This window comes from Tachypleus tridentatus, chromosome 5, assembly GCF_004210375.1.
Source record: "Tachypleus tridentatus isolate NWPU-2018 chromosome 5, ASM421037v1, whole genome shotgun sequence".
Lineage (NCBI taxonomy): Eukaryota > Metazoa > Arthropoda > Merostomata > Xiphosura > Limulidae > Tachypleus > Tachypleus tridentatus.
In genome coordinates, this window is record NC_134829.1 from 9,577,893 (window position 1) to 9,599,790 (window position 21,898).

A 21,898-nucleotide genomic window follows, 5' to 3' on the forward strand; every position below is an offset into this window, starting at 1 on the left:
ACATAGATGGGTGTTGATGTTGATTCATCAAGTTTATTAATCATGGAGGTCAGAGAGACTTTTCATGTGGTTTGAGAATGATTCTTTTGGAGGCACAGAGAAATCTGTATATCTATATGCACTCCCTCTGTAGTAGTGGAATGGAGTAGAGCAGCATACATCCAAGTTTGAAATGGTGGACAGCAACTTTCAAGTCTCAGGATAAGTAATGTTTTGAATTGTTTTCAAATGCTGTATCTCTTTTTCTTCCAACCATTTAGGGCAAGAACAAAAGTAGGATGGGTAAGAGCTATTGCAATTAACTGAATGAGGGTCTGTTTCAGACTCATAAACACTGTGGTCTTTGCCACCACATCGAGCACATGCCAAGGAACCATGACACGATGTCTCCGAGTGACCAAACCCCAGACATTGGAAACATCTGAGAGGGTCTGGAATGTATAGCTGTACCTTGCAATAAAGATAACCTACCTTGTTTGTGACAGGTGGATGCAGTGATGTAAATATTAAAATGAGGACATTGGTTGGCAACATAATTCCATCTCTGTGAATGGAGATATGCCTCAATGCAAAAACTCCTTGGTTGGAGAAACCAGTGATAATCTCTAACTTTGGGATTTTCTTCAAATCCCTCTCAACAATAACTCCTCATTATGAATTCAAAGTAACATGGGATACAACCTCAATGAGTATATCTCCAATTGCCTTTGAATGCAAGAGGAGTTCACTGTGTTTAGATGTGAATGTTTCCACCAATGTGTCTGACTGATTTTGGAGAGCCAGCAAGTCCCTCTAGTCCCTTCTGAATAAAAAAAAAGAGACAGTTGCCTTAAAAGGTTTCTCTGAAAGAGAGTGTAATATAAGAAAATGAGATATAGGTGTTACAAATGTTGAAGACTACTATCCAGAATCAAGATGTGGTCGTTTACCCGTGGACTGTTTTTTCACTATTTTATTTAAAGTTTTTATTTAGGGGATCCATAATAAAAAAGAATGTTTCAGCACACAATGACCTCACCCACCAAGGAGTCCTACGAGGGGATGCACTACAATGCCAAACAAGGACACTGCAGCAATGTATCAGCATCAGATACAATGTCCACAACACCTGTTGAGGACATCTAACACTGGTACTTGGTTGACCCTAGCACAAGTGGACCAGCCAGACAACCCTAGGGGGACCACCTCAAGGCTGCCATGTCTCCACAGGAATTCAAGGACAAAGTGATGCATTAGGATCCTCTCTTCCCCTTTATGGGTCACCACAAACAGCAAATACATGGGTAGATGTTTAGATCTAAGATGAGGTAAACTGAAAGAACAAAACCTTCCCTGGAAAGTCCCCTCACCACATAGGGTGGGAAGTGTGCAAGGAGGCAAGTCCATATCAGAAATATACTTGGAACACATAAAGATGTCAAACTACCCCCTCTACATTCTTTTCCTCCAAACTCCAAGAATTTTATAGAAGTGGCATTCAGAAGCTTGTGAATCATTGGCAGGAAGTAATTAATAATAACACTATGTAACACAAATTTTGTTCATGGATAGTTTGTGTTATTTCTTAATTGCTTGTGTTGTAAAAGTACAGAAAATGACCATTATTATTCCCTTCAAACTTTGCATTTGCAACCTGAATAATAAAATTTAGAAATTAACCTATTTTCTATATAAAAATGAGTAAATTTGCACATTTTCATTTATATCAGGTCTGAATAAAACAACATATGAATCAAGATTTACATGTATTTATACTTAAATCATACAAAAATATTTAGAAGCGAGTAGTTTTTCGATATTTGAGACTGTAATGTAAATCACTTTCACATATCAGCTACCAAATATTGTCTCCTTTCATATTTTTGTTATATGCTCCCAGGTCCCAAAAGCAAAATTTGAAATGAAAAATAGGTCTTTTCCATTTACTTTAGGCATAAAAAATTGAGAAATAACACTTTCTGCCCAGGAACAAGAAAAAGTAAAAATCTTGTTACATAGTGTAATGGAACATGCATTACTGATTAAATAATGTTAAAATCATTTGAAATCTTTTCTCTTTTACTGAACCTAAAACTGGATATTACTTATGGGATGACCTGATATAATACCAATTCATGCCTATGAAATACACAATATATAATTCTTATATAGTTAAATAAACAAATATGGAATAAACAACTGCTTCTAAAAAATAACTAAACCTAACACTTACACTACATAAACCATCAAAATCGCAATTCTCTAATTAAATTTAAACTGAAGCAGTCATGTATAACTGACACAAGGTACGTTCCTCTGGCTTTAATATATTTTTAAATCACTTCAAATGCAAAATCAAAACTTTATTAGTATTAAATTACAAAGATATTATTTATTTCTGATGACAGCTACCCACAACATCTTCCATAATGTACAAGAAAACAAGTCAAGTGAAATAGAAAATTCCCAAAATAAGCTACATCTAATTCGTGAAATTTCAGTAGCTACCAGAATTTCACAACACCTTCATCAGCACAACATTGTTTATCATGAAACTTAAGCCATGTCTCAGCAAAATAAAAAGATATGAGGTTCTAACTTTATATTCTAGCTTGATAGTATTAGTAATTTGGGTTCCTAATGTTTAAGAAATTAGACTTAATATTTTGACATCACAAATATCTAATTTTAAACAGTGCTGCATTCAACATACCACATGACTCATCTATATTTAGGTGCATTCTTTTAATAATCACTTTTACGTTATGAAATTAACATATATAACATTAAAGTTTGAATTATAATTTACAATTTGATTTCTAACTCATTGACATAAATTCATAAAACAGTTCAACAACATTTTTGAATGCTAGTTCAACAAATACATTTGATCTGTGACCCACTGTAAAAGGGTTCACAATTTATGAGATGTTACCAGCAGTAACCATTCATCCATGAATTGGTGTATTATACAGTATGAAGGAATAAGAAAATTGGTATGACACAGTAGAACCCCTGTTAAGCCTATGCAAAACCAAAGTGAAAAACCCAGAACTTTAGTATCTTATGCCTGTGTGCTAATAGTGGTGAAACTTCACTGCTAAAACAAAGTGCATACAAGAACCAACAACAACAAAGTTGGACATCACAATTCAAGTAAAAAAAAATCAGCATAGATTGAGGAATTATTAACTTGTGAGCTTTGGTGAATCTAGTAATTGATATAGACAAGGAAAATCAATGACTAGATGCCAATTTGCTGTCTTCTTAGGTATAATAACTAAAAGGAAAAATGATTCTGAAAAACTAGTCTGACTTTCTCACTACCCCCAGATAACCTTAGAATTAAATTCTAAATCCCAATGACCATTGGGAGATGGAAATCCTACAGATCAGGTGGAAAAGATGTAAAATGAACAACCATTTGCGAGCCAAGGACTTATGGTTAACTAAGACCCCACAGAACCTGAAGGTATACAATAATTGCTGATACTGCTGGTAATATGACTATGCACTGAATACCTTGAATATAGACAGAAATATTCTGAGTCCCAGTGTACTAAGGATCTGATGTTAGGGATTAGTACTCATGAAGAGTCAGACCTATGATTCCTCCTCCATATGAACCAACAACTGGTAAAAATGTAGAAGCCAAAAATTGAACCAATCTCCACACTAAAAATGGATCCAGCTCATCCTCAATGAAACTGGTGATCCTGAAGTAAAATGTTGAAGTTGAATTGCAAGTTTGTAGACTTGCTGTATCCCTTCGGTGGATGTATACCTATGTAAGTGAATTACAAATTTTGTCTTAAAACCCCATATTTGTAAGAGCAGATATTAATTGAGAGTTGGAAGAATGCCTCCAGCTGGTAGTAGTTGTGAAATCATGAAGTTCAGACATTATGTTTGATAAGGTCTAACTGTCCCCTTCATGTAACTAAAGCATAAACCTTCGTAATTGCTGTGTATGGAGAAAAATAAAATGGTTACAGACCTTTTAGCCATCAAAAGCAAACAGTAAAAAATCCAAAACGTCATACACTTCAAGAATTAACAGCTAAAAATAAAAATTAAGGCAGCTTATCTCAAATTAGCCTCCTTTTCATTTTTCATAGGTCATCTAAAGACTGTTGTAAAGAAAGTTGTATCATGAGAGCAAAATAACTGCAGGCCTGCAAGCCATCTCCCACAATTATCCTAGGCAATCAAACCCTAGAATCAAGCACTGCAAGTATATAAACTTATGACTGATCCACAGGAGGGCTAAAAATCCACTAGACTAACAAGAAGGCACATATAAAAGTGAATCTAAAGTCTTTGTAAAATGCCAAGGATGTCCCTCAAATGCAGCCTCAGAGATTTCCTGGAGGATCACTACAGATCCAAACAGGTATTCTTCTCAATGTGAATAAAATTACTGACAGTCTCAACCTAGAGTGATTACTCCTACCCCAGCAGTTGAGTGATGCTAGATATCAGAGGTTTGACAGGAGAGACCCAGTTGGCTTCTATGTTAGACATAATCTGAGAATTCATACTACAAGCAGTTTGCAATCAGAAGAAAACAAAATTAATCATTGTTATTATTATGAAATTAACTAGATAATGCAATAGCATTCAAATTATTTCTGAATGTTTGTAATACTGGGAAACCAGTGATACTTTGTCAAGAAAAAGTAAAAAAATTAATTGAATGAGGTGCTTAAACACAGTACCAGGGCAGTGGTGGAGATTATCATGAAACAAATACTGCAAAACTGTTGTGCATATGCAACCATTAGTTTTTGAGAAGTTTCAATGCTGTACTTCAGAGGGGGCTCAATCTTTCAAAACTTTGAAAGTAAAAATGACAAAGCATAGTTTAAGATATGAAACTTTTAGTGCACCCACATTAGGGGGATTGAGTAGCACTGCTTCACCAACAACAGGCTTATTAACACCACCAGCATATATTAGTACCATTTCCAGCATCATCTAGAAGGGGTTACATGGCTACACAGTGCTTATGCTGTCTTTACTACATAACTTCACTATACCTATCATGGAATATATTCAAAATTTGATTGCTAATAGTTCAACAAAAAAGTCATATACATAAACTCTTCTGAAAAACAACAATTACACTATGTTTCCACAATGAACAACATTAAGATACATCTAACCAAGCTTCAATAGTTGCATGTACTATTATAATGTCCATTCTCCTACAGATACAGCATCAGTTAACCATAAAACACCTGGGTGGGTCAGTTAAAGTACCTAACATATGGAAGGTTTTTATTGCTTTCTAGTAGTGTGCCAACTAATATTAGCACAGGATAAGTACTTTAAATGATCATGGTAAGAATTTGGTAAATCACAGACACACTGGCCATCATAAAAAAGAAAAAATATAAATACTGCAAGGCTACAACAAAAAGAGAAAATAGCTGATAATGCAATTTTTTATTAAACTGGTGTATCACCATTGTGTTCAAACAAAACTAATGGATAAAACTGCAAATTCTGGATATTAAAAATCATTACTTTGTAAAATGTGTTTAAAAGAAAAAAAACAAAATATATTGTTATATATTCCTGCATTCTTTTAAAGTTTTCCAATAAATTGTTATTATAGGTCTTTGTTTTGGTTGAAAAACAAAGCACATACTTTCATTTTATTTACAACTGAAGTGCAATAAAAATCATTTTTACTATTTCAAAATTACAAAAAAAGCCATTTTCAATTGTTAAATCTTAAACAACAGCCATCACCAATTGATGCTGCTACCTACAATCCCACTGTTTAAGGGTTAATCAAATACTTAATTGAATGTTTTTAAAATGTTAAACTTTTTCTTTTTTACACCCATTTATATACATACAATGAAATGTTTTTAGTGATTTTAATTGCTCATTAAAACAGTTACTTGAGCCAATAAGAACTGGCATAAACATGATACAAAGAAATGCCTGGTTGTCAAAACAAAACAAAACTTGATTGTTTTTGAAAACATTGCACAAAGCTACACCAGGGCTTTCTACACTAGCCATTCCTAATTTAGCAGTGATAGACTAGATGGAAGGCAGCTACTAAATACCACCTGTTGTCAACTCTTGTGCTACTCTTTTACCAAAGAATAGTAGGATTCATCATAACATTATAATGTTCATATGGCTAAAACAGCAAGCATGCAAGATGACAGATATCTGAACCTGGAACCCTAAGATTGCAAGTCAAGCTCCCTAACCACACCAGGATATACATACCAGGCCTAAAAAAAATTGACATGATAAAACTTTGTAGAATAGCTGGTAACTACCTGTTGTGGAGACACAAGTGTAGAGGACAATGTTTCAAAAGTCTTCCACCTTTCTTTTTCAAATCACTGTGTGCAGGTGTTGGTCTTTCATACTGTCCTGGTGGATTGTAAAGAGCATGTTATGATTGGTTGGATTATCACTGTTTCTGATTGGAGGAGATATTTCCTGTAGATTCAACCAATGGCAGCCACAGTTTACTCGCCTCTAATCTGGAATCTCTGTTTAGTGAAGGTTTAACAGTGTTAATATAAAATGATTCTTTGATTTCACTGCACAACAATTTTTTTGAAAAGTTTTGCTTCCTGAAAAGTTTTTGCTGATTGTGACAGGCACCTGGTGGGTATGCACAAATATAGTTTTGGTTTTACTTCATCACGTAGGAACTCTAAGAAATAGACAGTTAACTGTTTACCAGCCATAACGTATTTAATTGCGTTTACGTTTTTAATACGCTCTTAAGTTCAACATAATTAAAAGTGTTTTGCTCCTGATTTTCATTTGTATTCAATGTCCAGTGCATCACGTTGCAGTGTTCAACAGTAGTCAGCAAGCATTGATGGATTCCAGTTGCTCTGATATAGTTTTTCCATTGTAGCAATGTCCTGGTGAAACCTTTCACTGTGTTCGTCAGCACCGAGATTTACGGGGGACAAAGTCCAAGTCTGAGTGGAAGAAATGAATCTTGAGTGACATGTTACACTTCATTGTTTTGTATGCTTTGAGAAGTTTGCCTACCAGCTGAATGCAACGTGAGGCTCTAATTGTTAAGAAAATTGTCAACAATGTCTTTGAAGGCTTTCCAGGCAATCTTCTCCAGCCAACTAACAGATCTTTGAACCATTTGTCACTCATAACATGTCTGATCTGAGGGCCAACAAAAATGCCCTCTTTGATCTTGGCCTCAGTTATTCTTGGGAACATCTGTCGAAAATAACGAAGACCTTCGCCTTCTTTGTTCACTGCTTTCATGAAATTCTTCACAAGTCCCAATTTTATGTGAAGAGGAGGCAAAAACATTTTTACCGGGTCAACAAGCGGTTCATGCACCACATTTTTCTTTTTACGGAATGGCCAGCTCTTTAGCACGACTGTCCCATTCACAGATGAAACAACAGTACTTTGTATAGCTGGGCTGCAGTCCCAGTAACAGAGCAACAACTTTCAGATCTTCATAGATATTCCAGTTGTACTTGCTGTACTGGATGAAACATTTCCATGTTCTTGTAGGTTTCTTTCATGTGTGCTGCTTAGCCAAAAGGTATTGAATGGTGAACGTTATCATTGTGTAACAGAACAGCTCAGAGGCTTAACATTGATGAATCAATAAAGAGATGCCACTCTTGCAGATCATGGTCACAACCCAAAACAGAGAACAATCCTTCGATGTCAACACAGAAACAGAGACTGTCAACTTGTGCAAAGAATTTGGTTATATCATCTTGGCGGCTTCGAAAAACAGAAATTTTCATACCTGGTGACAGCAAACACCATTCCTGCAGTCTAGAACCCTGCAATTTGGCTTTTGCTTTTGACAGACCCAAATCTCTGACCAGATCGTTTAATTCTGACTGTGTTATATAATGTGGATGGCCTGAGGAGCACAGTTTAAAATCCAGATCAATGTCACTGCCAGTTCCCTGCATTGCAGTTTCTTCATCTGGTTCGTCTAAAGTCCATTCCTTTATTGGTTTCGGAATTGGAAGACTGTCTTCATGTGGCACGGGTCTCGTTGCTGAAGGCAGATTAGGGTATTCAATTCACTTCTTGTTTTTGGCAGAGAAACCAAACACATTAGTCAAACAGAAGCAACAGTCTGTCACATGGTCTTTCTGTTCTTGCCATATCATCAGGACAGCAAACAGCATTGTCTTTTGAGTGCCTCCGTACAACAAATGCGAGGCACCCATTCCTGGTCTTGATCACCAAATTTACAGCCAAAGTAAAGATGATATGCTTTCTTCATTGAGCGTCTCTGATGAACAAGCATATACTCGCCACGAATATAGCAGAATGTATCGGGGCTGTTACGACATTGACGAGACATACTGACTGACACCAATTGTCCTGTAAAACATCTAACTTACTTGTTACAGTGCTACTGAGGCAATGCTATATTCTGAAACAATACGTACACACTATAAGGTCTATATTAATCCAATGAGCAGCATCCGTGTATGCAAGACACTTTTATAGCCTGCTGAGACAGTGTCAAGCTGGCTCCAGCCTGCCCAGACACGTCTGGACTGCATACTTCCACAGAACAGCTTCCAACCTGGCCTGATTTCATGCCTGGAAATGCCCAAACCGCACAAAACATTGTTCATAGGTCTCTTACAGAAATGAAAATTTTTGGACACAAATATAAGAAAAAACATGACAAAACTGAAGATTTAGATGAAACAGTATGTGATGGACAAATTTAGATGTGATTTTCATGATCAGCAGTCAAAAATCTAAGGAACATCCAACAGTGTTCAAGAAGCAAAAACTTTGTTCTGCAGTGTATAATTAGATTGAATATAGAGAGCAACATAAAGATCAATATGATGTCAACATATACTATGTCTTAAATTTAATGGGAATGTCTTCCAGAATTTGTCTGTGCCAATGATTTTACTTTTCTCCCAGTTTATTCTGTGTCCAGTTGATGTGACATGCTCTGCAATGGCTGAATTTTGTGTTTTCATGAGTCTTGTATTATCTTTGTTCTTTTATTTTTGTTGCAAGTTTTTCTTCCCATTTCTTCAATGTATATATCATTGCAGGAACACAGAATTTCAGCTGGACGTCTGTGTTGAATTTTTTGGCTAAGTATTTTGGTTTGAAAACTTAAAGATCTAGAGAAGGGGCCTGAAAGGTAACAGGGGGCCTACTGCAATTTGTATTTGGCTGAGCAGTTACAAAGGCTGCAAAGAAATTAAGAACCGAGATATTCAAGTGCATTGATAAAATAATACAAAGCTTAATATTGTTGAATCTTTATGATTCAAGGAGAGTTGATACCTTGTAATAAACGTTAGAAGAAAACCAAGACTAAGGGAAGCTACAGATACGAAACAAGAAGTTTGTTGAAAGAAAGAGAGATTGATATTGAAACTAAAGAAGGCTGCTTGCTATATATGGAGGCTTAAATATAAAAAGGTGGCTAGGGATGTTGACCAAGTAGGTATGAAGATTGAAGGAACCAAGACTGTACCAAGAATATCCAGTTCAAGGTTGACACAAGTTGTATATATTAGAGTGATAATCAGGATCTGAAACAATTTATTAATTAATTCTTGTTAGGGAATAAACACATTTAAAAGTAGCAGCAACAGTAATGTTTAGATAGGCCTCAATTTATTAAATTTGACATCAAAAAGATTAAATAGCTTTGGCTGATTAATACATAAAAAATGTAATTTAAATTTTGAATACAGAATATGAAAGGGAATGGTCCCTCTTGGGGTGGGGATCTATAGATCAAATTAACACAAGTTTGTGTTGATGAAAAACAGAAGTATCATGAGAAAACCAACTTTCACTGATCAATTACAAAATATTCTACCCAACCAGAGCCTGATTTGTTAAAGGGATAATTGGGAATGATAAAGCTTTCTCCTATTTTCTTCTGTTTTCCTAAAAAAAGGTTATACAGCATGGGATTTGGATGGGTTGAAGGCTACCTGATACTTGTTACACCAATCTGACACTACACTGAGTGATATTAGAGCCCTAAATGTCACATACTGAGACACAAGTGTATGGTTTAAGGCAGAGAACTAGAAATAATTAAAAAAAGAGGTTGTATAATATTGGGTAAAGGCTATGAATGTAAAAGACCTGGAAGTTGCATTGTTGATCTTAACTAGCTGTTCTATCTGTAAGAAAGGTGGATATCCAGCATACAGTAGGGGTAGGTTTGTGATTATCAATCAGTTTATAGCTGTGCCATACCAAATCAAAGGTTTTTTTTGGGATGTCTAGAAAAGTAGCTAAAGTTCCATGCTTTCTGTTGAAATTGCAATAGATGGTTTTGGTAAGCCTAATAAGGTGATCAATGGTTTATTTACATTGTTTGCTAAATTCTGTAAATTGTTGATTTCTAGATAACCATTTCATTGACTTGTGACTAATTTATTCATCAAGTTACAAAAAGTGTTTAGCAAGCTTAGGGTCAGCAGATACTGTAATTAGTTATTTTTTCTTAGGGATTATCTTAATAGCTGATTTCCAAATCGAATGGTAATATTCCAACAGTAACGACAAATAACATCTTGTTACTAAGTGGGTTATGATTTCATTGGATAGGTTTCTCATTAATCTATTGTTAATTTCATCTTTTCCTGGGATGTTTTATTTTCCTAAGATTAATTTTGATTTCTGCTAAAGATATAGGGCAGGTATACAAGTTGTTAAAATAAAAAAATTTGATATAGAATCAGTAATGCACAGATTTTCATTTATTTTTTAATTAATCATTAAAAGATACTATAAATTGAAAAAACAAGTTACTACTACACCCTTCTTTAGAGAGAAATTAAACATTATTCAAGTTTTTTAAAAAATTACATGCTTTGACTTGGATTTTTCAAGAAATAAAAGTTCATAACAAATTAAATTGAGATTTGGTATCTTTAATTTCCTTTCAAATTTACATAATACCTGCTATTTAATTATTATTTTTCTGATAACCTCCACTACAGAGTATATTTTACAACGAGCTGCAGGATTGGTCCCTAAAAAAAACTGTTTGCATGACAAATAGATTTTAATGAAGTTAAATAAGCAAAATCGCAAGGAAGGATTGCATTAAAAACAGCAAATCCAAACCTCTGACTAATTATGTTAATTTGTTGTAACTTACTAAACAAGCTGAAACAAAAATATGCTGTGCTAATATATACCTATATCATTACCATCTACTCAAATATTACAACGTTCCTCCATTGAAAATGCATTTCCAACAGGTAATTACTTCCAGTCACAAACAGCTATTTTTGTTCATTACTGCTCATTATTTAAAAAAAAAACAAAAAAAAACAACGTTTGCACGCCCCAAGTCTTCCACTTCCATACACCCTTAAGTTCACATGGTTTAACTGATTCTCACATGTAAATTATCATCCAAGAAACCTCCACCAACAGTAGTGCCACGCACCTATGTGACTCTCTCTATGCTATTCTACCTATCACTTCACGTTTAGGCAGAAACATAATCACCAGTTGACAGTGGAGAGGAAGGGTAAGAAGTGAGAGTGGAAGTGAGTACCTTACTTCCACACACATACATGGTTAGAATCCTACAATGAATTAGTGGATGGACTGCTGCAAATGAGAAAGTAGAAGCATCCTTTGAAAAAATCTGAAGGGAATCCTAACCAGCGAAACCTTTAATAAAAGGAATATACATGGGAGACTGTACCATTTCTGTACCAGGAATGACCTCCACCCAAATGTGGAAAAGGTGCAATAGGCCTGGACAAGAAATTATGAGCAGCACATCCAAATAAGAAAGAAAACAATTAAACAGTGATCCTCATCCCAATATATTATAATGTCAATATCCAAGATGAACAGAACGCGGGTAAAATAAGGGATGCACTCCAAGTGGCTAGGGCACAACAGACCATTCACAACAAGTTAACTATGTACAAAACTTGACCATGGTAAACCAACATCCATTTGGGTGTAAGGATGAAGATTACACCATCAGTAACTACAATCCAAATGCAATCATTGGGAATCAACATCCATGCAAGGGTAGGAAAGAGGATTATACCATCTGCATCTCAAGTTTAGCTGATAGATGGGAGAAATCTCACCACCAATCTGTAAACAGGACACATAAGTTGAGTGAAATAACATACATATACATTCTACTCAAATCAAATGCACCAGAACCATCTGAAATACACTAGTATCTTCAGCATAATAACAATGAGGGGTAGTATAAGAGAAAGGTGAGGAGGAACCAACAAGTGCACCCACTATAACTCACAATACAGGGGTAGTGCATTCAAATCAAATATAGCAAAGGACCAGGGACACTGAGCTCATGTATGAGGACTTATGTTGATTGGTTCAGATTTAAATCCAAAATCACTAAGAACTGACATCCATGCAGGGATGAGTGATCCCAACTGAACGGGTAAACTGCATTTAGGCTGGTACACTACATATGCAAGTACACCATGTTGACTTGCTCAACTCTAAATTCAAAACTCAACTGCCAGGAACCAATATCCATACTGGGCTACAATAAGATATTCCTTTCACACAACATGAGTGTGGAGAATATGTTGGATTTGTTCAGCTCTAAATCCAAAACTCAAATGCTAGGAATTAACTTCCTTGTAAGTGCAAGATGTGGGACTCCAAAAATTATGATGGCTCATGCCAAAGCTACAACACCCCCTTGGACAAACCTGTGCAGAGGTCAGTTTGGAAACATCTCATTATCTACATCAGTAGAACACCACTGCCTTACTCTCAACTGAATGAAGTCTTACTTTTTGTATTGTACATTTGTCATTCAGAATGGTATCTCCCTGGTCAAACATCCCAGCAGCTTGGAACTGGTAAATGGTAAGAATTCCCATACTCCATTTGAAGAAAGGGGGATAAAAGTAAGTAGGAAAGGCTGGAGAAACATAACACAACAGCCAGTGCAAGGGATGACCACAAAAAGAAAAGCATATAAAAACTCAATTTAATCAATTATAAATGACAGGGATGAGCCGCAACCCCTTTCTGTTTTACATATGAAGTCCATGGATATGTATGATCTAGAATGGCATATTTATGAAGCAAAGATATCATAAGGAATAACCTAAGAAAGATCTTGTGGGACACCCCATCCCTAGTTTATGTGATCGTAATGAAAAATGTGCATTTTGTGGCCATGGAAATTATAAAAGTGAACTCAACATGGCTTTACAGTGCAAGTTTTAGTACAATTCTAAGTAAATGAAGTATACATGGAGAAGCACACTCACCTGTTCAAAATGTGAAGCAGGTTCCTAAAAAGTAATATATAACAAAAGAAAGAAACAGTACCCAGTCACTGTCTCACCAAAGAGTGAAAGATGGCAACAGGTGGAATATAGTAACCAAAAAAGGAAGAAACAGCTACAGAAAGAAGATAATGTGAAATACATGTATGAGGTGTAGTTTCAATGCTACACAAACAAAGAACTTCCAATAGATGACAAGGTTAAGATACAGGTAAAACAAAGGTGCCTGAATGGAGTAAAGGCATCAGGAAGAAGGAAACTAAGTTAAACCCGTGGGGTAAAGGAGAAAGAGAAAAATTAGTCATGAACAACAGAGGAGTGGTGCAAGAGAATAAAACTGTAGGGAATAGAGTTAACAGAAAAAAGCAACGAGGCAACCCAGAGCACGTATGGGATCACAGAAGGTAATATGGATCCAACAGAGTATGAAGGTGGAAGATGGTAAAATACAAGTTGATTAAAAGAATATTCTACGACAGCCCCCAAAGTGTAGGTTAGTAAAATCAATCTGGAATGAAAAAGAACACATCAAGCAGAAACAGATAAGAAAACCATATCTGAGATGGCCAGAAAGATTCAAGTAGAATGATCTGACCCAGAAAAACATGGATAATCAAAATTACCATGAAAAGAAAAGTGATAAAAGGAAAAATAAAAACTAAAGTTATAAACTGGATCTAGTTCTGTTTGAATGTTTCAATAGCTAGAGCGAGCAGATGATGAATTGGAGATTTAAAACAAAAGAAGTAACTTCAAATCAAAAAAGGAGTCAACTGCTTCCCATGGAGAAGTAACCCACAGAAAATGGAGCCATAAAACAATTTGAGGATCAAGAGGCTATTTCTTGGAAGAAAATGTGCTGGAACCAGAAAGACAATCTGCAATGAGGATGAAAATACCAAAACACATACATCAAGTTGATGGGTTAAAAAGGAGATCCACTATTAACACAAGGGGAACAAGAACAAGTCCTCTATTGGCAAGCAATACACACTACCACCATCAAATAATTGGAAAGACGTGCAAGTAGTCAAATCCAGACAAGAGGAAGAAAACGAACCAAAGCATAGTGGACTGTCAAAAGTGTCAGGGTGTTAACATGGTAGGACTTTTAGTGCACAAACTATTATTCAGAAGCCTCCTGTTGATCTACCCACACCTCCCCAACTTTAGAGATGAGCATCAGGGAAGAGAAACAAATCCAGATTTGGAGGGGAAGGGGGGAGAAACTGAGAAACTTCAAGACATGGGGAATATGTTCAACCACTAATGCATATGCTTGAAGAGGGGAGAAGGAAAGTTACGACAAGAATTGAAAGGAACCAAAGCATGAGACCACAAGTCATGTAGTGCCTACTGAAAAGATAAAAAAAATGTGTCAGACTGAAAGGAACAAGTGCTACTGAAGAAATTACATCCTCCAATGCATTAGAACCTTGCTAGTTATAAAATAGAGTACCATGATGGTGTGGATAATAGAGATCTTCCTCAAATACATTCGAGAAGGAGAATGGATGGTCCTAACAGAGGTGGGTGTTTATTAAGACACTCTCCAAATGGCTGAGAGGTAATAAGAAAAACTTATCCAACTGGAAAAACCAAACCACCCAAGCTACTTGTGTACAAAGCAATCATGTTATGACTTCCCCTGTTCAGAAGATAACTGAAGCCAGATGTCCAAGTAGTGACATTAATAAATTCCTCCAAAATGTAGAAGTCAGGTAAAATGCAGACACCTGAGAAAATACATATGGAACCAAAACAAGTATGAAGGGTAAAGCACAAAACGTGTACCAAAGCATGTGGTGAAAAAACCTAAAACGGTATCCCAAGAAATAAAGAAACAAAAACATGCACCCTAAGCATTCTCATTCCAGCAGAAATTATCTACCCAGTTGCAATTAAAAGAATACAAATTAAAATGGGAAAGAACCAAGAAAATTGAGGAAGGATTAATTGATCCAGAACCTTGATCAGCGTCAAACAAACACAAGTGGAGAAACCAATAGGCAGGACAGACAGAAAATGGGAAGGTGCTGTACATGAAACACGAACAAAGATTTTAATGTCTCAGAATACAATAAAAGAGCAACAAAACAATACAATATTGCAGCTGTCCCACATGATGCAGAATGCACAAAAGTCATCTCAAAAATGGGCTGGTAGAGAAGAAACTGACCACAAGTCCCTATTAGATGTGGCAAGTAAAGAATAAAAAAAAAAAAAAATTGTACAAAATAGTGTCCCACCCCTGAAAATTGCAAATGTCCCACCATGAAGGAGAGGAGGAAGAGGTATTTTGCAAAAATCCCTTAGATATAGGTGGAGTGTCTAAGAAAGGAGGTGTAAATAGACATTTCCTGCAGGTGAGTCAATAGGGTAAGCTGAGGTGGGAAGATCAGGTGGGAGAAAGAAACTGGATAGGATTGACAGAGCCAAGAGAGATTCTAAGTACACAGAATTAGAAAGAAAGTCTACCTTATGGTAAGCTATGGCAACCAGAAATAAAAGCCTGGGGGAAGGCAAGGCATGCAAGTACCTTTACCCAACTGGGAAACAAACAATCTTCATCATGAAACAATGTCTGGAGAAGGATGGGAAAATTATACTTTGAAACATGGGTAAAAAAAGGCTGAAGTAGGCCTAGCAGATTCCATTATAGAAGCCTAGGAAGGTAAGCCATAATCAGTTGGCAGTTGTAGAAGGAAGGCAGGCAATAATGGGAGAAAGTAATGCAGAGCCTAAACCCTAGAGGTCTTCACAAACTAAATTAATTGTAAGAATTGAAATAGTCAATATAAATTTAAGTAAATGTGTATTGAAATAAACATGTACAAGATGTGATGTGTTGAAGAAACCAAGATATTTAACCTAATTACTGATTTACCCCATAAGATAAACTGGAGATAAATTGAAAATAACAGATACCTGTTAAGTCTAATCAAACTGTATAAAAAAACAGTATCAGTAAGTTCTAATTAAAAAGCCTTAACCTGACAAAAATGCATACAACACTGGGGGAAAAAAAATTGTGTGGATCCTAGTTGCAGGATTCCACACAAACAAGAAGTTAATATTAAGTATAAAAGGTAAATAATAACAGAAATAAAATAGATATTATACTGTAAAATTAAGTGCATATTGACAATAACATATATATATAATTTATGATATAATAGTAACATGAATTATGGGTAATTCTAAAATAAAAAAGAAGTGCAGCACATATACAATCTGAAGGTGTGTGTGTGTGTGATTGAAAGAAAAACAATATAGTTAACCTAATTTATGATATAAGAGTACCATGAATTATGGGTAATTCTAAAATAACAAAGAACAATTATAAGCCTAATCTAATCTTATAGGGCAAAGGATACAACTAAGCACAGATTTCAAACTTGAACTAGACTGAGTATTGATCAATCTAACTAAGCTTATATTATTGAAAAAAGATAACTACAGACAATAATATTAGGAATAAAAATATTCAAAAACCATAACAGTATAACATCTTATTTCTTCAAAGTCAGTGCACTATATATCAAAAGGTGTGGCCTGACATGGAACAGATTATTAGATGATCAATCTCCTAGATATCAAGTAAAGCCAATAATTCCCCAGATAAAGACTGCATTTTGAAATGCCAAGAAGTTATCAATCATTAGAATGACATCACAAAAAAATAATTTTAGTTGATCTGGCTCTCTAACAAAACTGTATGAAGGTTTGAAAATTTTGTTTCTGTTTGGACTAGTGCCTTGATTATCACATTCAAACTTCCAACAGTATAATGGCTTTCCCTGCATTAGTGATTTACAAAAATTGACAGCACTAAATGGTTCAAAATGAGAAGTTTTGGTTGATTATAAACAGGTTTACCAAGTAAGTATGTGATTTCTAAATCTATAATCTAAGTATAGAAGGTTGGCATGGCATCATCAGAATTTAGCAAAAATTTATTTATTGTGGGAGGATAGAATTGACCCTGTGTAATTTGAAACAAGAATGTGTGAACAGAGAAATTAACCTAGTTTCTGTCTATATACAGAATATGTAAAAAGGTTTTCAAGTTACAAGAGAGATAAAGAAAATTATCTTAATTATGTGACAACAAAACTGAAATTAAAACCTTTTTTAAGTCTATTTTTTGACACAAAGAAATTAAAATTAGATAATATATATCAAATTATGACACCAACTTTATCAACACAGACTGGTCATAAAGTTGCATGTTAAATTTTGAATGTAACTCAGTAAAATATTGCAACATGCACCAAAAATGAAATTGGTAACCATATGGTTAATTTTTTTTAGCAAACATGCAAATATTTCAGAACTAACAAAGAGAATGGATAACTTCACACAAAGCTGCTTAAGGGATACCTGTGCATAACAATCCTTAATTTTGAGCTGATAAGACAAGAAGAAAGGAAGTAATAAACAATACCTACTACTAATGGTTAACATGTGTGATGGAATAGAGAGATGGCAACAGCAATACCCACAGATAATTGAGTTTATCTTGTCTGATATACCAGAAAGAAGGCAGTTAAGGGATACCTGTGCGTAACAATCCTTAATTTTGAGCTGATAAGGCAAGAAGAAAGGAAGTAATAAACAATACCTCCTACTAATGGTTAAATTTGAGGCCATTCACATTGGTAACATAAAATCTCAAAATGATATTCATATCAGTTTGCAATTACATTTCACAGATATATACACTATGTAAAAACTTCATTTACTTAGGTAATCAAAATGTATCAGCCTCTCAACTTAAGTGAAAACATCTAAACCTTGTGGAAAAAATAATTTCTGCTAAAACATTTCACTACACATGTAGTGAAGATCTTCTTAACCCCCTGTATGTGACAATAAAACATCACGACTGTTTTTCATAAAAAGTGAAAATTTTAAATGATATACTTAAATCTCAATAAAAATACAAATGAATATTAAATATCAAAGACTCAATCAATTATTTAAGCAACAAAATTAAATATTAAATAATTCACAAAGCAAATTATATTAAATTGTTACATAAAAATAAGGACCTATTAAAATTTATCACAACCACCAAACATTTACATTTTTCTCATTAAATCACTAACTAGTTACAAATACAGAAAATTTTATACATATTATGAAATTAACATAATTCTTACTGACTTGTGGAAAACATTAACTATATCTCTAATCTTTAGGTGATTTTCTTCTACCTTCCCAGCTAAATACAGACATGTTGCTGCAATAAGCTATAACAAAAGACAAAAAATTTAAATAAGTATCAAGTAAAAATCAGTTTCCTAAAGCTAAAAAAGTAGTATATAGAAACAAAATATCTTTAAATTACTCTAATATTTCTATCAAAATGATAACTATGCTTAGCAAAAGAAACAAATATAGCATAAATAATGATATTTTAAGATTGAATAAGCCTATAGCTTGTGAGTTACCTGCACAAGCAAATAAATTCAGTTATGTGCATCTTAATAACTACATTTAGCACTATTATAAGGTCAATTGCAAGCAAGTTCTCACATTATCATCATGATGACAAACTGTTTCCCAAAAGAATACTTGACCGATAACTGTTGTTTAGCGACTAAAAAAAAAATTAAGCGAGTACATACATTCAGATACTAATTCAAGATTTTGTTTTTAGATCGGACATTTCTCACATAAATTAGACAAAGTTCCTATACCTATTTAAAAAATTCAAATGACAAGGCCAAACAAAAATAATTTTGCAACTCAGTTGAAATAAACAATTACAGAAGACTCAATATTTTATACAAATTAATACCTATGTATTAATAAATATCACTGTTCTACTGAGGTATCTTAATATTCTATAGTATATATTTGTTATAAAAAAAATTATTGCATTTTTCCAAATTTTAATTTTATAACACTAAATCTGGTTAAGATTGTGTACAAATTTTGGTCTAAGGTAGGTTTCTTTCTGTAGATTTACTGGTCAAGATACTTATTGTTTTATGGAGTATATGAGCTGTATGTTTCTTAATGTTGTATTTTGGGAGATGCTTTATGACTGTCACATAGATCAGAAATATTTCTGCATCGTAGTGCTGTATTTTCTGAATCAGCCACAGAGTGTATGTATTGTAAATTTAGTATTGATGCTTTTAGTTAAGATTTTGCTCATACCTTGAGGAAGTCAAAACTTGCTATGACAGTTTCATCTATTTTCACTACATTCTTCTGCCTATCAATTGCAAGTTGTCAATTCTGTTGCATTAGTTACATTAAAAAGGATTTCACTTTCCAACCGAATAATTCACATTAAAACATACATTATGGAACAGTCTTTCCACTAGGCAAAAAAGGTTTTATATTTCATCCATTTTACCAATTCAGAAATGCTATTTAACTCAAGTTTTATTATGACTTAAAAAACAGTGCATCTTCTTTTATTTCACATGTAACAAATTGCTACACCTGAATGAAAGATCCATAGAGCTATTTTTTTTTTTTTTTTTTTTATGAATATCAGGTAATTGTGCACAGGTATAACTTTGGTGTAACATACTGTTAATGTTATTGTATTATTATATATTGAGATATTTGTATTATTGTTTGGCCAAAATGAAGTCTTATGCCATGTTATGAGCATGTGGCTTCACATGTGGAATTTTCTCCAATGGTTTAGAACAATTTAAGCAGCATAAAACACGAGTTAAACTTCAGTAAATTGATTACTAATCTTGAGTCAATTAGTTAGCTAATTACTCAGTGATTCTGTTAACTGCTGAATAAGTCTGCAAGTTACTGTAAGACAGCTATTTATTTCAGTTTAGTAAATTTTACTTTGAGTTTCCAACAAACCTCTATAGATATGAGACAATGTCTTATGAAGAATAGTTAACATGTACATGGCATGTATCTTAAAAACTTTAATTTAACTAAAAATTCTATACTTTTAAGCTAAAAAAATGAAATTGGATTTAATTGACTATACCACACCTATAAAAGTACCATATTTTCTCATCTTTGCTCATTTAACCATTGATATGAACTCTACCATGCTTACTCAAATTATTACTGCCCAATATATAACCTTCAGCAAAAGCAAAATTTATTGAGAAAATATTTTACTTAGAAGGTCGAAACGTTGTTCGTTCTTCTATGTAAAATATTTTCTCAACCCAAACGAGCCGTTTTTGCATATAAATTTCTCAACAAGTGGGTTTCTCGACATCACTGATTACTTTAGCAACTTGAATATTGTGACCTATACCAATATGCCCTCTATACTCTGTTTGTATAAAAAGCTTCCTTTTAGTTTTTATTTAGAACACTTGAGCAAAGTATCTCAGTGATAAGAATTATTGTAAATCTTCTGGGAAACCTTTCTTCATGATGCAGGTAAAGTGGGAGAAGAGATAAAGGTGTTTTGCAATTTCTTTTTTGTCATTTACCCTTTTGGATACTGGTATGTTAAAGTGGACATGTCACACTGTTTTAACAGAACTATATCAACATTTAAACTCCTTGTTTATCAATAAAAATGGCATCAAAATTTAAAACTAACAATTCCAATTTTAATGTTATACAAGTTTTAATTTTTCAATTTCAAAAGTAAATGTTTAATTAAGTTATTGATCTTCACCTCTCTGTATCAAGTTACACTTATTTGTTCAAAATTTCCCATTTTAGATACTCTTAATACCCATATAATGTCCAAGTTTTATTGCATAAATATAGATATAATTTATAGTTATAGCATCCAATTATAAGTATACACTACTGCCTTGACAAACTGTGTTGATCCAGAGAAAATAAATAATCATGGATAACAGAAAAAGCAGATAATTGAGGCACTAGCGTATCTCACCAGTTGGCCCATTGTTTAATCTAAACATTTTTCAATATATTAAACTTCCTTCTTTTGATTTTTTTTCTAAACAGTCATTCAATCATATTATCATGAAAAATTATAGAAGTTGTTACAATCATTATCACAGAAGTCAAGTATTGATCGGTCACTTATTCTTTCATGCTCCATTTCTGCAAAGTTTGTGAAATACACAAGTACAATTTCACTTTTCCTGTTATAATACTTCCTCTTTCAACTGTCCATTCCTGTTTTAGATTAACTTAATTGCTAACACAAGTATATAGCTCCTAAAGTTCAGTACTTTTCTCTATAGACATAGAAGCACATTTGCATCCTATAAAGTCTATGAAAGTAAATTTAAATATTAGTACAAATTTATGCTTTGGAATTATAATGAAAAAGCCTTCGTTAAAACAGACTGAAAATATTAACTGTCTATAGGGAAGAGGACATTGCATGACTGGGCAACACTCCAACACAACCTGAACATCCATCTATGGTTAAATGATGCCCACTATGCAGCAAAGAACAGAGAATGACAACTGGAGTGAAATCCTTTACAAATCTTAACGAGTATTGTGCATTTCTATAAATTTTTAATTACTAGTCAAATAAAGTTGTCCATAATACAAATATTTTGTATTACTGTCTTAACAGCTAAAAATAAAAGAGGCAAGACTAGGCTTGAACCAGCCAACGCACGCTTTAAACACCAGATCCGCATGCAAAAACCCCAGATATCGTGCAACACTGAGCT

The 21,898-nt window shown here is 34.0% G+C and overlaps 2 protein-coding genes across 5 annotated transcripts in view; one reads left to right on the plus strand and one right to left on the minus strand.

The window, feature by feature from the left end:
- Positions 1-21,898, plus strand: part of LOC143250479 (cyclin-Q-like) — a 477,792-nt gene that overhangs the window by 354,916 nt on the left and 100,978 nt on the right. The window lies entirely within an intron of this gene.
- Positions 1-21,898, minus strand: part of LOC143250477 (cyclin-Q-like) — a 59,385-nt gene that overhangs the window by 31,429 nt on the left and 6,058 nt on the right. For all 3 annotated transcript variants that reach the window (XM_076501067.1, XM_076501068.1, XM_076501066.1), the window contains one exon: positions 18,450-18,535. In XM_076501067.1, the coding sequence (XP_076357182.1) occupies positions 18,450-18,535 (86 nt within the window). The remainder of the gene's footprint in view (positions 1-18,449; positions 18,536-21,898) is intronic.